The 18,022-nt window shown below is 31.9% G+C and overlaps 3 protein-coding genes across 3 annotated transcripts; 1 reads left to right on the forward strand and 2 right to left on the reverse strand.

Moving 5' to 3' along the window:
• Positions 1 to 1,804: 1,804 nt before the first annotated feature.
• LOC107928875 (RNA-binding protein 39) lies at positions 1,805 to 9,032 on the forward strand. The gene is made up of 14 exons (XM_016860149.2): positions 1,805 to 1,944; positions 2,263 to 2,824; positions 4,310 to 4,391; positions 4,492 to 4,548; positions 4,990 to 5,045; positions 5,249 to 5,474; positions 6,323 to 6,406; positions 6,643 to 6,717; positions 6,998 to 7,087; positions 7,347 to 7,411; positions 7,488 to 7,734; positions 7,808 to 7,896; positions 8,224 to 8,338; positions 8,764 to 9,032. The coding sequence occupies exons 2-14, from the start codon at positions 2,280 to 2,282 to the stop codon at positions 8,806 to 8,808; spliced, it is 1,776 nt and encodes a 591-aa protein (XP_016715638.2). The 5' UTR covers positions 1,805 to 1,944; positions 2,263 to 2,279; the 3' UTR covers positions 8,809 to 9,032.
• Positions 9,033 to 9,362: 330 nt separating this feature from the next.
• LOC107928878 (uncharacterized) lies at positions 9,363 to 10,177 on the reverse strand. The gene has a single exon (XM_016860152.2). The coding sequence runs from the start codon at positions 9,910 to 9,912 to the stop codon at positions 9,505 to 9,507; it is 408 nt and encodes a 135-aa protein (XP_016715641.1). The 5' UTR covers positions 9,913 to 10,177; the 3' UTR covers positions 9,363 to 9,504.
• A 1,172-nt stretch (positions 10,178 to 11,349) lies between these two features.
• LOC107928876 (aquaporin PIP2-7-like) lies at positions 11,350 to 12,353 on the reverse strand. Its single transcript, NM_001327293.1, has 3 exons — positions 12,074 to 12,353; positions 11,556 to 11,992; positions 11,350 to 11,469 (listed from the first exon to the last, which is right to left on the reverse strand). Exons 1-3 carry the CDS (start codon positions 12,351 to 12,353, stop codon positions 11,350 to 11,352), a joined length of 837 nt encoding a protein of 278 aa, NP_001314222.1.
• Positions 12,354 to 18,022: the final 5,669 nt, after the last annotated feature.

Raw genomic sequence — 18,022 nt, forward strand, 5'->3', positions numbered from 1 at the left:
ATAAATAAAGTAGTAGTAATATTATATAAAGGTAAAAAGCAATATTCGAAAGCCATTATACTTTTGCAAAATAACACAGATTTTGGGTTTCTTCGAGTTTCCCTTTTCAGCCATTTTAGTTTCTCCATTAAAGTTGGGTCTAAAATATAATAGAAAACCCAAAGCAAGCATTATTATTAGCATTCAAAGCTAAGGCAGAATTGGGCTAAAACATAAAAAACCCAAACTATGTATAAAGTAGATGAGATCAGTGGATTGTTTAAAGGGAATCCATTTGCACCACAAATTCTTAAGGAAACTTGGTTTTTTGCTGTCCTCCATTGCAAAATTTTTCATCTTTTATTAAAATATTTGTCTTTGAATGAAGCCTGCATGGTCCATGCAAAGAATTATTATGTGTGTGGGTAGTAAGCTATACCCTTCGGCCTTTGTACGTGGAACAAGGTACTCGGTGAAAACCAGTGCCAGATCTTGTGTTGTTTTGTGGGGGAACATGTAATGAGCCAGCCCAGGCCCAGCAAATTTTCTGGGCATTAATTTTAACCGGTACTCGTGCCCTTCAACATGGGATATATAATGACCAAATTTTTATCATTACACAACATTTCATTGAAACACAACAAAAGGCCATTGCTGTCTTTGGATGGTAGTTTCACCTAAAAAAATGTTGTCAAATTATTTAATCTCACAACAGTTGTTGCAATCAGATTATTTTTGTCTAAAAATTTGAAGAATCATAATATTTGTTATATTCATAATCCAAATAAATTACAACTTACTAATATTCATAATTGCAAATTAAATCCCCCACCAAACTAAAACATCCTTTTTCACGTTTTATATCAATGGAACATCTATACCCACAATTGCTTGCAACCATCTTAGAATACGAGATAGAGTCCAAAAAGTTGTAATATTTTATACATTGTAGCATTAGCATATTACACGTTTAGATATATTTAAATCAGCAACTTTTTAATTTTTTATAATAATAATGGTACTAATCGAATTAAAATTTAGTCAATCAATAATTATATTTGTGCTCAAAATTATTAGGAAACATAATCTTCCTCTAGAATAGAGTCTGTGTAACAATGGAAAGCATGAAATTGAGAAATAATTTAATTTTCAATCCGCATTTTAAAATAAAACAAACAGAAGGATTTAAAATGTAAATTAAAGGTACGCTATCAAATTTAGTCTTTCATGTTTACATCTTTTGTCAATTTGGCCTTAATTTCTTTTTGGCACTCAAGCTTTCAAAGAAGAGGCAAATCACATTTTTTAATGAAAATGCTTACTAAAACATTAAATTATTAACGATGTTGGTGTGTCAATCCTCATGTACTTTATACAGACATGGCAATATTTATCTTGACTCGCGTCAACAAATAATTTAAAAATTATAAAAATATTTAAATAAAAATAAAAATTCAAGGGAAACGTATAAAAAAGTTCACGAATTTTAAAAAAAAAGCATGAGTTACATGTGGATTGCCATGCGAGCTACTTTGTTTAAAATTTTAACATTTTAGTCAACATTTCTGTTGAAAACAACAATTAAGCTCTTTTTGAAAGTTTGATGGTCAAATTTAATTTAATTTATTTAAAAGATTGAAGGTCAAAATTAGTTAAGAGAAAAGAGTAAAGGTCAAATTGATAAAAGATGTAAATATTGAAGGCTAAATTTAAAATTATGCCTACATTAAATGTTAGGCCAATAAAAAAGTTGAATGGGCCGTGGAATTTTTTTAACCCAAATCCATACACAACTAAAATTAGATCCGAGAAAAAAAAAGACACCCACTAATTCGAGTAACTATAAATTACCGTACGCCAAAATTTCACTGCAGTCAGCCCTAGTATTGGCGGTACATTCCAACATCTGAAAAATCTCTCTAGCTACTCGCCTTGAATATTTTGAATTTGCTTTCTTCTCCACAGGTATTTTCACAGATTCCCTTTTCACTATCGTTTCCATTTCCCACTGCTTAATTACGACGGCCGAGAAAGTAAATCTTCAATTTCAATTTTGATGGGCTTTTTTTTTTGAAAAATTTAGCGTTTTTGTTAATTTCTCTTGACGTCCTGTTTTTCGATTTAAAAAAAAAAGAAAATCAGCTGTTTCAAATTAGAGCAACATTTTGGTTAATTCAGTGAAACTAGTGGTTTTTCCTTGTTTGATTAATGTTTTATTTTCTTATCTGAGCTGAGTTTAGTTTTTTTTATTTATTTGTTTGATTCATTAATGTTTGATTGCAGATTAGTAGGGATTCAATATGGATTTTGATGAATATGAGTATTTAGAGAACACAGTTGAGAATCCTGAGCCTCAAAAGGCAAAGAAAGAAAATGGAAATGGCAGCGTTGATACTGTCAAATCTGAGGAGAGAAATCGAAGTCGGAGTTCGAAGCATAAGAGGGACGAGAGAGCTGATGGTTCTGACGATTATCATCATCCTTCCAAACACTCGAAGTCGATAGAGGAGTCATCACGTGATCATGACCAGCGCAAGGAACTAGGCTCATCTCAGCTGTCACGGTCTAGAGATGGAGAGAAGGATAGGCACCGAAGCAGTCGAGAGCACAGGTCCAAGGACAAGGATAGGGAGGATAGGAATGGGAGGGAAAGAGAGAAGGAACGTGATCGAGATAGGAAAGAGCGTGATCGTGAAAGTGAGAGGGATAGAGAAAGGGAAAGGGAGAGAGAGCGGTCAAGGAGAAGCAGGAGCCGATCGGAAAGAGAACCAGACAAGAGTCGTGACATGGAGTTCAGAGAAAGAGAAAAGGAGAGAGAACCAAGGGAACGAGACAGAGGAATCAGGTACCCCTGCATATTATTTTCACTTCGGGTTGTTTAGCTTTTGGCTTCTTGGTGCATGTTGTTCTTGTCATATTTGCCTTGAGGATTACTTTGATGCGTAGTTGCAATCATTAATTTGAGACAATATTATGGTGCTGGTAAATTTTCACATTTTATACGTAATTCTAACATGCAGTTTTTCTATTTCTTTGCGAGCGTGTACACTATATGATGAGTGTTATCGTAGTGTTTCTCATACAGTACTGGTTTGGATGTAATATGGGTTCACTTTTAGATTGTAATTGTATTGTTGATGGCAAGTTTCAGCCTAGAGTTGTAATTTCGGTGGTGATTTTTTTTTTTTTTGCGATGTGAATCAATAATTTCTTAGCTCATTTTCTGCAATCTGTGTCGCTCTAGTGGTCAATTTGGATGTGGATTTTTCTCCCTGTACTTGGTGTCCTGTTCCCAAAAAGCTTTCCAAAGGTTGGCCTTGCTATCTGTCAAGCTCGTTCAACATAGCTCCTGCCTTCCACAAGTAACCACATAGAATATCTAGATAATCAACCCTTTTTCCTGCCATAGCTAGGCTCTATCAATTGTTTCCTCCTAGTGGAATTCTTGCTTGCTTAATGGGTTTTATACGGCTACCTAAATACATTTTTTTCTCCCGCTCTTAAGTTTCATATGGTTGTTCAATTTATTCAGTCTCCTCAATTCTGAATATTAAACATTAGATTCTGGAAACTCGCAGATTTGCTAGAGCAATCTTCAGATGGTCTTTCTGGCAATTGGGCCAGGCACTGGATCTCAGGTCATGGGTTTTAAATATTTCTTCCTAGACTATATATGAAAGCTTGCATTGCAAGAATGGAGTTTCGATCTTGGAGGTTTTGACCTGAGTGGTGATATCATGGTTATGATTTCCGTTATCCTCCAACTTTAAAAGATGAGTTGCTTAATCGTATCTATTCTGTTGCAGAAATGCTAGAGGGTGATATGGGCTTTGCTTAAGCTTCCAGTTCATCTTTGTTTCAATGGATGCCAGATTGGCCACACTTTTTTCTTTTTGCAGGATATAATCATTAAAATGTTGTCTTGAAGTTTTAGGTTTTAGGTAACCATAGTACTTACTTCCATTGTCTTATGTTTGATTTCACTGTTATAGAGTCTATGTTTGATTCGCTTTATAGACTCAAGGTCTTATGTTGACTTTGTTTAGTTCCCTGCAGGACCATGTAACAGGGGTTTGACATTTTTATGCATGTCGGAGAGAAACTTTAATGCTGGATTTTGCTCTTTTCCTTTTTTGTTTGTGTTTTTGCAGTGATTGCATGAAGCATACATTTGAGAGATTTCTTCACTTTCCAGAAGCAAATATATATTTTCTACTTACCTTTCCCTTCTTTTTCCCAGATATTTTTATACTTCTGAGCGGTTCCATTTAACTCATTATCTTTCAAATGATATAAATGGTTATTTTTATGTTTTTCCTCTTTTTCACAGGAGGTATAAAGACAAAAAGGAAGATGCGGCAGAGCCTGAGGTTGATCCAGAAAGGGATCAGAGAACTGTATTTGCTTATCAGGTAAGGATGCATTTAGAATGCTTGTTCTATCATGTTTTTGTGGCCCTCACATTTCTCCTCATGGTTGCTGGTGTGAAATATTTTGCAAAATTTTCAACAGATATCCTTGAAGGCTAGTGAAAGAGACGTTTATGAATTCTTCTCTAGGGCTGGCAAGGTGAGCTCTACTTTTATTTCATGGTCCCATCTCAAAATTTCTTCTATACAGATTACATTAGGCAAAGACTCATTTAGTTCTTAAATGTCATCTATATGATGCTTAAGATTTCATTTTACGTTATGGTGGAACTCATTTTCATTTAGTTACTATTTTATTCATGCTTAGGGGTTTTTTAGCAGTTGTAATCTGTATGAAAATATATAAATTGAGGTAAACTTCCAGAATGTTGTGCTCTAGTTCTCTACTGTTATTAGTTTCTATAGGGCTGGAGTTGTTTGCTTTAGTAATAATACAAATCATGCATTCTAATTGCTTATGATCCCTTATTTAATCTGGTTTTATGCAAATCATCATGGACGCAGGCAAATACAGATTGATACTCACATGATTTTTTTGTGTGTGTTTGGGTCCTGAATAACTATTGATCAAAATTTTCAGGTACGAGATGTTCGCCTCATAATGGATCGAAACTCAAGACGTTCTAAAGGGGTTGGGTGAGTGCTAAAACTTCTGACTATAACTTGTTTCTTAGGTGTTATTTGGTTGTGTTTTTTCCTGGTGAAGTTAAAAACATCACGCAAAATTGTTAAAATTTTAAATTCTTGTTTGGACAAAGAGGTCCAAGGCTGGTTTGGTTATTATGCCTGCATCTTTCTATCTGAGTCCTTATGGATCTTATTATAACTTTTTAATGCAGGTATATTGAGTTCTATGATGTTATGTCTGTCCCTATGGCAATAGCACTCTCAGGACAGCCTCTTCTTGGTCAACCAGTGATGGTGAAACCATCTGAAGCTGAGAAGAATCTAGTTCAATCAACTACATCTGCATCAGCTGGACAGACTGGTCCATATGCTGCTGGCGGTAGAAAGTTGTATGTTGGTAACCTACATTTCAACATTACAGAAGATCAACTGCGTCAGGTAAAATTGTAGGGACCGCTGAACATTCTATGTTTGAGTTGGGTCTTGCTTATTGGTTTTGAATGTTGTTAACTTTTAATCACTCAGGGATAGGATTTAATCTGAAAGGTTTATTTAAGGAATCAAATAACACTTAATCCAGTTTAAGAGTAGTTAAATTAAATATTTAAGGAGCAAACCATTCAATAATATGAGAGGGCAAAACCTAGAGACAGCATTCATGCGATTTTGAACTTCCAATCTAGGTATTGCATTAGATGCCTTGCAATAACATGTGGGCTTCGAAGGATTTTCTTAAATAGTTTTGAGAAACACACTTAGACATGGTAATGCCTTAGCTGCAAATTGGACTTGGAGAGAAATTACTCACCACAAGGACACTTCACATAAACTGAATTACTGCTCCTTTTCTTGTTTCTTTACCAAGTTGGTCTTGGCAATTTTTCTGATGACAATGTTTTAGCTCTTCAACTCAAAGTTTTCTCCATTTCTAGAGAGATAAGGAGGATTCCATTTATTTGTATCAGTTTGAAAAAATGCATCAATGATTATTCACTGGGATTGGAGTGATCAGATAATTTAGTAAGCAATATGAAATAAGCTCTTGAATGTGCTTTTGTTAGTTGATGATTTTCATGTAATATTTGCTAGTCCACTTACCCTGGAGATATTTTTATTACATAGCTGCTCTTGGTCATCTTTTATGAGGATTATATGTCCCTCGTTCTTTCCTTTCTTTCTCTGTCTGGTCCTCTTAATTGGGATAATATCTCTTTTTCCAATTTCCTTGGGATCCTTGTACTTTTTGCTGGATTCATATTTCTCATTTACTTGTTTAAAATGCTCAGGTTTTTGAACCTTTTGGTTCTGTGGAGCTCGTTCAGTTGCCTCTTGATGAAACTGGTCATTCTAAAGGTTTTGGTTTTGTCCAGGTAATACTTAGTAAAGGAACCTGAGAAACTACTGTGATTATTCTTTGGCAAATCCTTAATCCATATTCTATAGAATGTTCTGCTTTGGAATTTGATCACTCTGTTTTTCCTACATGTTGATTAACTACAATCAACTGTTTGTAATCAAATAGGCCTTTTAGTTGGTATAATCCTTCAATTATTCTTGACAGCAAGGATTCTGTTTTGAAAAGATATTGAACTAACTGTTTTTGCAGTTTGCCCGTCTGGAAGATGCAAAGAATGCATTGAATTTGAACGGACAGCTGGAGATTGGGGGTCGAGTAATCAAGGTACTAATGGGTGTTGCTGTCTTAGTTTTGTATCGGCGTATGCCTATTTCATTGATTTCTGATTTAGGGTTCCTACTGCATTTGACCCTTCTACTACTGAAGTAAATTAATTGACTGCAATTCTTTAAGCATGTGACCTTTAATATTCTTTTGCCACCAACTTCTCTATTAGCTCCCGATCGATTGACCATGTATCTATCAATTTTCTAGCTGCCAAACAGCCTTGACAAAGAGTGTTCATATATACACATATATTATTTTCTTTTTCCTATCTGTTTAGGTATCGACTGTTACTGATCAAGGTGTATCGCAAGATTTTGGAACAAATGCTTCTGCTGCTGATCTTGATGATGATGATGGTGGTGGCTTGGTGAGTATCATCCATGGCCCTTTTTTCTGTTATGATCCAAACTTCTTTTATGCTTCTAAAAGATGCATCATTTTGGTAAAAGAATGGCTTCTGTTGTTTGACATTGCATTTGAAGAGAGATGTAACTTTCTCATCTGCTTAAGTTTCACATTTGTCTTTTGTTTTGCTTGGCTTTATCAGTATTTGGTGAAATATAGTTTTGGCATTTGCATTTTCTTGACGTTTTAGTAAGCTGATAACACATTCTTGTGAATTCCAGTCTCTGAATTCATCATCTCGAGCACTTCTTATGGCAAAGCTGGATCGCAGTGGCACTGCATCAAGGTTTGCCTCATCAATCTTGTAATGTTTTAATTTATAAGTTTTCTGACTGAAACTGCATTTGCCTCCATTATTGCAGTATTGCTGGCTCTGTAGGCATGCCTGCTAATAATAGCACTGGCCTTACTGCTTCAACAGCACCAATTCTTGGAGTTGCACCTTCATTGCCATCCCTTGTTCCTCCTACAATACCGACCTCTATTTCTACCATTCCTGGACTTCCAGGTGGTCTTCAACTCCCTACGAATGGCATCCCTGTTATTGACACAATCGGAAGTCCAAGCGAATGCCTATTGTTAAAGAATATGTTTGATCCAACCCTGGAGGTTGGTGCTTGCACACAAAGTGTGTTCTTTCCTTTTCATGTCTTTGTCTAATTGTATCATATTCTTGTGACAGACGGAACCAGAATTTGATTTGGATATCAAAGAGGATGTTCAGGAAGAATGTAGCAAGTTTGGAAAATTGAAGCATATACACGTGGACAGGTAAATTGCTAGTTAGACCAGCTACTGCTATGTCTTTGTTAGTTCTGGCAGCAGCCTTGTCTGATTTTTGTGGATATCAATGTCATTTATTTTTGTTATCATACTTTTGTTCTACGTTGCTCAGACTGAGTGCAAGTGTCAAATATGGACATGCATCTGGAAAAAAAACAGCTTAACCTTTGTAACATATGTCCAAATTGTATTTGATACAAATTCCAAACACAAATATTATAGAATGATCCCATTGCCTAGTTTTTTTCTTCATAATTTCATTATTATTGTCTTGGATGACTGTGATAGCGTGGCTGATTTATTTGGTTAAAACAGGGACAGTGCTGGTTTTGTGTACTTACGATTTGAAGATGCACAAGGTGCAATCAATGCACAACGGAACCTACATGGGAGATGGTTTGCTGGAAAAATGATCACCGCAACATACATGGTAAAATATCATTTCCTTTTAGTTTAATCCTTTATATATGTATAGTAAAAGTACCGTGGAAGCCTCTGTACTAGGAGTTAGATTGCATTTTACCCTTTTATTCAAGTCTTCGTACATTAGATCAAAGAGCAAATTGATCCTTTGTGTAAAAACTTTCATCATTTTATATTATTAAAAACTGGCGTGGTTGATGGAACAGGTTGACAGTGACCAGTTTTTAACGATAGAAATGGATAAAATTTTAACAAAATGATTAGTTTGCTCTTTGATCTAAACATATATGGACTAATTTACCTATTTCTTGAGTATAGGGGGCAAAAAGTAATCCAAATCTTAGTACAAGGGCCTTCATGGTACTCTAATAGAAATTGCCCTAAATAATTTTCTTGTAACTTTCAAAATAAAAATAAAAATGGGGTTCACAGGTGCCACAAACTTACGAGGCAAAGTTTCCAAGCAGCAACAGATAGTTGGATGATGTTTCGTTCAACCTTAAAATCAAAATCTCCTCGCAACTTTAAACATCTATTGTTAAAATTAGATGGCATTATTGCTACTAGTTTTAGATTTATTTTGCCATGTTTGATACACCACTTATGTACCCTTTTTTTTTCTTGTATAACTCGGAATACATGCCATGACAATGGAATACCTATAAGGTCTTTGGATGTTTTAATTTAAGGTGATTCTCTCATTTTCTTTTTGAGCATTTATCGAATTTTACTATAATTTATTTGAGGTTTTTTTAGGGGATAGATCCTTATATGATGGGTTTAAAAGTGAGCAATTTAATCTTAATTTGAGTATTTGGCTTTACAATAGTGCCAAGTTTATTTTATAAAAATTAAGAGTAAACAACAATAATTGGGGTAGTTAGGAGGATGGGCATCATTGTGTTTTTTTCCAATTTGTTAGTAAGCCTAAGGCAGTCAATCTAATCTCACAGACATCTTTAGGTTGCGACAAAAAATTCGTGTTAAAATCAGCACCAAACCAGATCTTAGAAGGACGCTAATCACCAACATTTGTCCAATCTCAGTTTCTCAATCATTATTATTTCCATTTTAAGTACAAAAAAGCGTAGGCTCTCGATCCATTTCTTAATTCCAAAGGCGGTCAAAGAGAAAAATAGATGATTTAAAACTAAAAGAAATGGAAATCATACACTACTTAACGATCCTCCTCCGAGCTAAAAACCTAGCAAGCGGAGGCGTAAGCGCGATAGTAATCGGAACACGGACAGGAAACAATGCCTTGTTACAAATCACAGCCAATGCAAGAGCTCCGCCGGTAGAAGCAGCAAGCTCAGCCGTTCGATTTCTTCGCGTCTCCTCCACCGTCGATTCATCGATCAAAAACCCATCTGGGTCCGTCAATCCTGGAGGTGGGTTTTGGCCTTTGGAAAAGTCAGGGAGATGGAACTTGTCGAACAACGATTCGACGTCCACGTTGTTCTTGATGGCTACGTAAAGACCGGTTATGGAAGCGGCGGAAACTGAGAAGTGGACACCCAGTGCTACTTTGCCGTATTTCTTGACAAACTCCTTGAATCGGCTTCCACTGAGAATAGCCATTTTTGGGGTGGGTGGAGGCGTTTAGGGTTGGACTTTCACTTGCTTTTGCCTTTTGCTTCGCTTGCTGTTATGAAGTTTCTGGTTTTAGCTATGGAGATTAGAGAACATTTGGGCCGTACTTGCTATGCTTTGATGGATCCATTTCATCGTTCTCTTCCTTTTGCCCTATCATTGTTCATTTGGAATTTTCAAAATTATTTAATTAGATTTCACCTTATTAATGATATTTAATTACATACAACATATATAATATTTTAGATTAGTTTTTTTAAATGTGTCCGAATTTTTAATTTACCATTCATAATTTTAAAAAAAATATTAAGCAGAATGTGAATGTTCCATAACTTCGTGAATCATATTGAAAAAGTTAAGTGAATGTTATAAAATATCATATTAACTGTTATGTTCACTTCGTTTATAGAAATTAAGTGTTATATTTATTCGCTTGAGTTGTCAATTAAAAAAATTGCATTCAGATAAATTTCAAACGTAATAAAATTAAATTTCTTAGACTATTGATATTTGTTTAGACATTATATTGTTAAATCATAAACATATTGATATAATTTCAAAGATTTTAAATAGTTAAATTTCATAACTTACCGATACTTAAGTTCTCTATCATTTTAAAAATAGGTAAGTAATTCAAGTTTTATATTAACTCATATTTATTTTAAATTTTTTTATTTTTAATATTTATTGATTATAATATAAATTATCATAATTTTTAAAATAAATATTTATATTATATTATTTCTACTTTTTTAATCATAGTGTTATTAGAAAATAAAGTTATGATATTTGAGATAAAATCAAATATAAAGTTGGGTAAATTATAAAAATAGTCATTTTTATTTACCTCAGATTACATTTTAATCACTTATATTTGAAAGGTTACATTTTAGTCACGTTATCGTTTTCTTACGAAGTGGTCACTCTGTCGTTACCTCCCTAACGAAAATCTTATGTGGCAGTCAAAATAGATTTTAAATGCCAACTTGAATGTTCAAGTGGGACGAGAATATATTTTTAATTAAATTAAAAATTTTAAATTACACCTTGAACTGAAAAATAAAACGATAATGTGACTAAAATGTAATCTAGAACAAATAAAAATAATTAATTTTATAATTTACCTTTAAAGTTAAAAAAGAGATAATAACCTTAAAATTGAGATTCTTTCTAATGTTTTTTGGCCCAAAGATGAAAAAGAAAGAAAGAATCCTAAAGACTTGAAATAACAATATTAAAATATCAACACCACAAAAGGACAATAATAGAAGCTGCAAAGGCTAATAACAATAAAGAATTATAAATAAAAAGGTCTGAATTAATAATCATCAATCATAATACAATACAAACACAGGAACCAACAATGAAGAAACATTATAAACACAATGAGACAAACATATTGTGGTTTTCTTCTCTTTTTAGCTTTTAATTGCTGGGGTTGCTCCGGAAAGATCCCAAAGCCTTAATAGCCGCCGCTCTAAGGATGTACTGGTGATATGCTGCCGCCGCAAGTGCTCCCACCATTGGTCCAACCCAGAATATCCACTGTTCATTCGTCACCATTTTTGTTAGTTTCTCAAACTAAATGAACAAAATACACTCTGAAATTTTTTTTAGAAAAAGAAGCTTACTTGGTCATCCCAAGCCTTGTCGTTGTTGTAAATAACGGCGGCGCCGAAGCTTCTAGCAGGGTTAATACCAGTTCCGGTGATGGGAATAGTAGCCAAATGAACCATGAACACTGCAAATCCTATAGGAAGTGGAGCCAACACGGGTACATGTGAATCACGGGCACTTCTTTTAGGGTCAGTAGCTGAAAAAACAGTGTAAACAAGCACGAATGTCCCAATAATCTCAGCTCCCAAAGCAGTCCCTTTGTTATAACCAGTCGCCACCGTGTTAGCACCGCCGCCAAGGGAGTTGTATTCACTCTTCATGAATGCCTTAACTAACCCAACACCACAAATAGCACCCAAACATTGAGCTACCATGTAAGCCACCGCCCTTATAAGCGACACCTTCCTAGCCAAAAACAACCCAAATGTCACCGCCGGGTTAATGTGACCACCTGCATCATAAAACAACCAAAATTCAACAAAAATGGCTAACTGGCTATATCAATAAAGTCACTGTTTGGGGGGGGAGGTACCTGAGATACCGGCGGTGCAGTAAACAAGAATGAAAATCATGCCACCAAAAGCCCAAGCAATACCCAAAAGACCAACACCATCGCATGCATCGTGTTGTTTCTTGTGGCCGATGACGGTGGCTATGGTGACGTATAGGAAAAGGAGAGTAGCGATGAATTCGGCGATGAGAGCTCTGTAAAAAGACCAAAGCTTGATCTCAGCCACGTCGATGAGCGGTGCCGGTGGAGGATCCACATAGTCCTTTCGGCTCATCCCTTCTTCACTCACTTCCTTCGACATGTTTGATTCTTTGTTTCTTCAAAATGTTGGAAGCTTTTTTGAGCTGTTCTGAGTTGATGGTACTGCCGTCTATTTGGGATATGCTCACTTCCCTTTTATAAACTGGTTTCAATGCCACCATAGTTGTGCATTTTCGGATAAGATAAAGGGTACTTTTGGAACAAATATGATCATTTTTTTTAGTATTATAAACCATTTTCAATTTTATAGATAAAAATAATAATAACTTTATATTTTGGACAAATAAATCAATAAATATTAGGTGTAATGATATTTTTATAAAAGGAATTTAAGTTCTTAACTTTAAAAAAATAATTTTTATGATATAAAAATTGAATTGAAGACTACATTTTTAGTGTTTTTTTTAATGGTATTTTATTTGTTGAAGGGAAAAGAAAAAAGAGAAAGGGGGGACAGTGGGTAATAATGAAGGACAGAGTGGGACAAAGGGGTGTACAGCGAGACCATGTGAGTGTGAGAGCTATGCTTCTCTGTATGTAGGGTTCAATGCTCTGTCATCCAACCGTACCCACCCCCTTCCCTTCAACGGTTATTTCTTGTCTTTTTTAAAAATATAAAATTTCCACGAATTTGTTTTCCTCATTTTCCCCATCTGTCCCTTACATGTCTCCATTTTGGGCAACCCCTCCTTCCCCTTTTCCTTTGCTTGTGACACTTCATTCCTCCCTTTTTGGTTCAATTATTATTTGGACCTGAATTTAGTAACATTACTCATATTGAGGCTTTAATTTCTTTTAACTAAGTTAAACCCTAAATTCGGTAACTGTTCTCATATTAGAGCTTGGACTAGACAATTGTTTTTGTCCAAGATTTCAAGGGCTAACATGATGAAAAAAAAATTTAAACCTCAATGTAAGAATAATTGTCAAATTCAGGGCTTAACTTAGACAAAAAAATTCAAATCAAATTTGAAAAAAGTTGCCAAGCCCCAAAAATTGATTTTTTTTTCTAAAACTTTCAATTTCCCTTTTTTTTAGTTTACATTAATTTTAAAATTGATACAATAAATTAATCATAAATAATCAAATAATATAATGATTACATTTTAGTCATTCAACTTCAAAAAGTTATAAATTGATAGTTAAACTATTTAAAAGTTTTTATTTTAGTTCGTAAATCCATGACGTTCAAAATTATTTAATAAAAAATAACTTGATTGTAGAAATGAAATGAAATGAGAGCTTTTGGTTAGTGTTGCCGATGTAAACAAAAAAGCCATACAATAACGATTTTAATAACCTAATAACTTAAATGAAAACTTTTAAATGATTTAGTGATATTTTGTAACTTTTTGAAGTTAAATGACCAACACATGAACCTTGGGTAGAATTTACCCTTTATTTTTTCACATCCAATTTTCCTTTTTTCTCTTTTCAGTTTATTGTGACTTTAAAATTGATACAATAAATTTTATCATAAAATAATATAAGAATAAAATTTATGAGACAAAATATATATAGTATATAAATATAAGATAAATAGGTGAATTATTTAACTTTCTAGTTATTTTGAAAATGAACTAATAAATATATGCATACTTGGAAGAAAACCATTAATTTCTTTTACTTTAAGATGAATATTTTCTAAGTTCTTACGTTAACTCTAAATTACGTAAATGGAAACTTCGTTATAGTGATTGAAATAACAAATGAAAATTAAATAAAAATTAGTGTCCAGTTGCGAAAATAATTATTTTATTTGAAATCCTCATATTAAAAATAAATACTCATTAAATCGCATCACTTTTAAAAGATCCTTTAAATGCGCAATCAAATAAAATCATTGTCACGGATAATGAATAATGAATACATAATGAAGGGCAATATTAGAGGTTGGCACTGGACGTATCAAGGGGTTGGTAGCTCTCCTCCTCTTAAAAAAATTAAAATTTTAAATTAGTAAAAATAAAATTACACTTTAATCTCTCTTAAAAATTATAAAGATTTAATTTAATATTTTAAAAATTATAAAGATATAAACCATTAAAATGGTGAAAACACATTTTTACTATCGTAAAAATTATAATTTAATTTCGGTCTCCTTAAAAAACTTCTGACTTTGCCCATGATTGACAAGGACCTTGACCTTCTAAAATAGAAAATCTAATTTTATCCTTTAAAATTGATAAAATTTTAAGGTAGTATATAACAAATTTACATTTTACCTAAAAAGTGATAAATTTTTTATTTAATTTAAAAATTAAATTAATATAAGCTATTAAAATTATGAAAGTTTATTTTAACTCTAATTAGAATATACAACTTAATTATCATTTATGTATCGAGTGTAATGATAAGGCACATTTCATTTCTAATGAGAGACTTAAATTACATTTTAAAGACGACATTATTAAGAGAACAATCATAAATCCCGAACATAAACCATAAAATAGACCTGAAAAATATTTTCAAAAAAATTGTGCCAACTTTTGTGTAGGATGCCAACTTGATGGTTTTGCATTCGGATTTAAAGTTAAAAACATAATACTTTTGTGGGGTCCGTTGATAAAATCAGACGGTGTAAGTTGGATTAATCAAGAATAACGTGGCAACAGCTGGCAAAAAAGAGTATCATGGATGATGCTGCGGCATCATTCTGGATTTTTCTTTCCATTGATCTTATCATCTTTATTACCTGTAATGTACACAAAAGGACACGTCACGGTCCCACCCGCTCCTCCGCTAGGACCGTTTATTTTCCAACCAATTCTTTTAACCAAATACAACTTATTTTACTAAAAAAAAAACTATTTTTGTCAAAATGAAAATAAGCTAAATAGTTTTTAATTGACAAATATAAATAAAATATATATAAATCATTAAAATTATATTTAATTATTATTAAAAAGCATAACATAAATTAAAATAACATTAGAGTTTAAATAGACTTTTAATATAGAATGATTTAACTCGAAATAAATTTAAATAAACCACACATATAATTTGCACGTGATGTAACTTGAACTTCAACGTTAAAATTTCTAAATCTCAATTTTATTGATACAATCAGGGTTGAGTTATTCTAGTTAATAAACATTTACAAAACGTCCGTCTAGCTCAATTTTCATAAATACGATCTTTGCATTAGTATTAAGATAAATTTCAAAACTATATATAATTTTTAGTTTAATGTGTAATTTTAAACATGAGTTTTAATCTTGTGTCATTATCGAATAACATCATTTTATGTTGATATATTACATACATAATTAATTATGTTTATACAATATAATATTTATTTATTTAAATGTATATGATGAATCAAATTTAAAATTTCAGGTATACATTTAAACAATAATCACACCAAATTAAAGTTTATATATGAAATTGCATAATAAATCAAAAATTTATGTATAATTTTGAGATTTATCTCAATATTATATTATCAACTTTTATAAAAAGAATTGTTTAACGTATATTTTAAATTTTATTTAAAATAAAACTATTTACAATAATTATATTGAATTTTTCGTATTATACATTAACTGCACTAAAAGTAAATTATTTAAAAATTATAATGAATTTTTTTTCACCTGAAAATTATCAAAAAAAAAAGATTTGTGAGAAATCCAGAAGCTTCTACTTTTTACGGGAAAAAGAAAAGCAAAGTCGGGAAAGGGAAGCAGTAGTTTGGTATTAGTCAAATCATCTGCCACGTAAGCAAAGTCCGATGAAAACGGGTGTAAGTTTCCGGATTGTTCAGTTGGAGCCGTTGGAATAACGGGAAGAAAAGGGATGGGGGACCCGTTTTCCTTCGCTTTAAAGCAACACAACGGTTATTGCAACTACAAATTTCATTATATAAGCTTTTAGCACGTCTAAATCGTGGATCCATTATTTCTTAAATTTTAAACCTCTTGAATTGGAATACTACCCGGTTATCATTTCTTCATTAAGTTTATATTTATATTTTGATGATTTCATTTGAAATTTTAAAAGTTATTTTTATTTAAAATTTTCATTTAAATTAATAAATTAATCTATTTATTTTTATTTAATTGGTTTTTTTAGTATAATGTCATTAAGGTCGTCACAATAAAAACGAGGCATACTTTAATATAATTTTTTAAAATCATAAATAAAATTAATTTTTTTAAAAAAAACCACTCGATAATTTAGGATTATACTAAAAATACATTAATTATTTTCATGTATATTGATAGAACTTTATAAAAAATGTCTTTGATGCAGGTGAGGAAAATGACTTGCCGCAATTCCCCCACTTAGTTGTAAGGCTGTTTTCTTCTGCTTGGTTCTTGGGAAAATCGAAAGATTCTCATATCATTTCACTTCCTTTTTCAAGTTCTACTTTAAAATAATATCAAATCCATATATACATGAAAATAATCCTATCAGCATTGTCTATTTTTAACATTAGAAAAGGATCAAGTTTTAATTTTTTTAATTTTATAATGTCTTTATTAATTTAAATTAAATAATTAATAATATTAGTGTAGATTTCTTTTAAGAAAATAGCATTCTAACAAAAAGAAATTATTTCATTGTGATAAGTTAAAATAAATATTTTTTTAATAACTTCATTATAAACTTTTTTTATCATAAATGCTATTTTTGACGTAATGCCTAAAACTATCTATATTCACTTCCAACCCATAAACTATCTATAGCTGCATTGGGGCGAAACCAGAAATTTTTTTAGGGGGCAAAATTAAATTGTAATTGTTACGATAGAAATACAATTTCATCATTTTAATAGATTATATATTTATAATTTTTAAATGATCAAATCAAATTTTTATATTTTAGGGGGCCAAAATGTAATTTTACGTTTACTAATTTAAAATTTTAAAGGAGTCATAAGAAAAAAATTTCATTTTAAGAGGGTCAGGACCCCTGGTAGCCCCTCTAATTTCGCCATTACTCCTACATTGACAACAATACATATGCCAGTCGAGTTAAAATTTAATCGACAGTTAAAATAAATATTTCAAAACATAATAAAAGTCCAACTCGAATCAAAAGCTAGCTATTGGTTTTTACAAATAATTAGGATAAGAAGCCTTTCAACATAAATAATTGTGAAAAAGAAAAAGAAAAAGAAAACAATAATATAAGAACAAATTAATATCATTATGGTTTTAGAAAAGGAGGATGAAGGCGTTTGCGAAAATTCAACGTAAAGTACAAAAATACATGAAGCACATATTAATATATATTTATTTTTGTAAAATTCACAGTCGATTACATATTTTTTTTATTAGGTTAAGTTGTCTAATATATATTTTTTATTAAATCATGTATTATCCTACGTTGCCTGCATGAACTTAACTAGTGAGACTTTCTATATAATTTTAAATTTTGATAAATAAATAGAATTGTTATAAAAAAAAGTGATTATTGGATAAATTTTAGAATATATAATTAATAAATCAATGTGGAATAAATAAATTTAAGTATAGCTGGAAACATGAATAAAGTGATAGACTGTGGCCCCTTAATGACCAAATGATAGCAACTATTGCCTTGCAAACGTAGATCCTATTTTATTCACAATCTCTATCCAAGAATTCAATTTTGGAATAAATTAAGTCTATATTCGACTTATAATTATAAATTAAATACTACAAAACAAAATAGAACTAATAATCCAAATTAAAATATCTTTGAAAATAATTCAAATATTGAAAA

The sequence above is a fragment of the Gossypium hirsutum genome, chromosome D01 (assembly GCF_007990345.1).
Source record: "Gossypium hirsutum isolate 1008001.06 chromosome D01, Gossypium_hirsutum_v2.1, whole genome shotgun sequence".
In the NCBI taxonomy this organism is placed as follows: Eukaryota; Viridiplantae; Streptophyta; class Magnoliopsida; order Malvales; family Malvaceae; genus Gossypium; species Gossypium hirsutum.

Bases quoted from the DNA above. Each gene is read 5' to 3' on its own strand.
- LOC107928875 (XM_016860149.2), top strand. From the start codon at position 2,280: ATGGATTTTGATGAATATGAGTATTTAGAGAACACAGTTGAGAATCCT. The intron at 5,475-6,322 runs GTAAAATTGTAG...TAAAATGCTCAG, and splicing joins CAGAAGATCAACTGCGTCAG to GTTTTTGAACCTTTTGGTTC. The intron at 7,735-7,807 runs GTTGGTGCTTGC...TTCTTGTGACAG, and splicing joins TGTTTGATCCAACCCTGGAG to ACGGAACCAGAATTTGATTT.
- LOC107928878 (XM_016860152.2), bottom strand. From the start codon at position 9,912: ATGGCTATTCTCAGTGGAAGCCGATTCAAGGAGTTTGTCAAGAAATAC.
- LOC107928876 (NM_001327293.1), bottom strand. From the start codon at position 12,353: ATGTCGAAGGAAGTGAGTGAAGAAGGGATGAGCCGAAAGGACTATGTG. The intron at 11,993-12,073 runs GTACCTCCCCCC...TTTATGATGCAG, and splicing joins CTGCACCGCCGGTATCTCAG to GTGGTCACATTAACCCGGCG. The intron at 11,470-11,555 runs GTAAGCTTCTTT...ACGAATGAACAG, and splicing joins ACAAGGCTTGGGATGACCAA to TGGATATTCTGGGTTGGACC.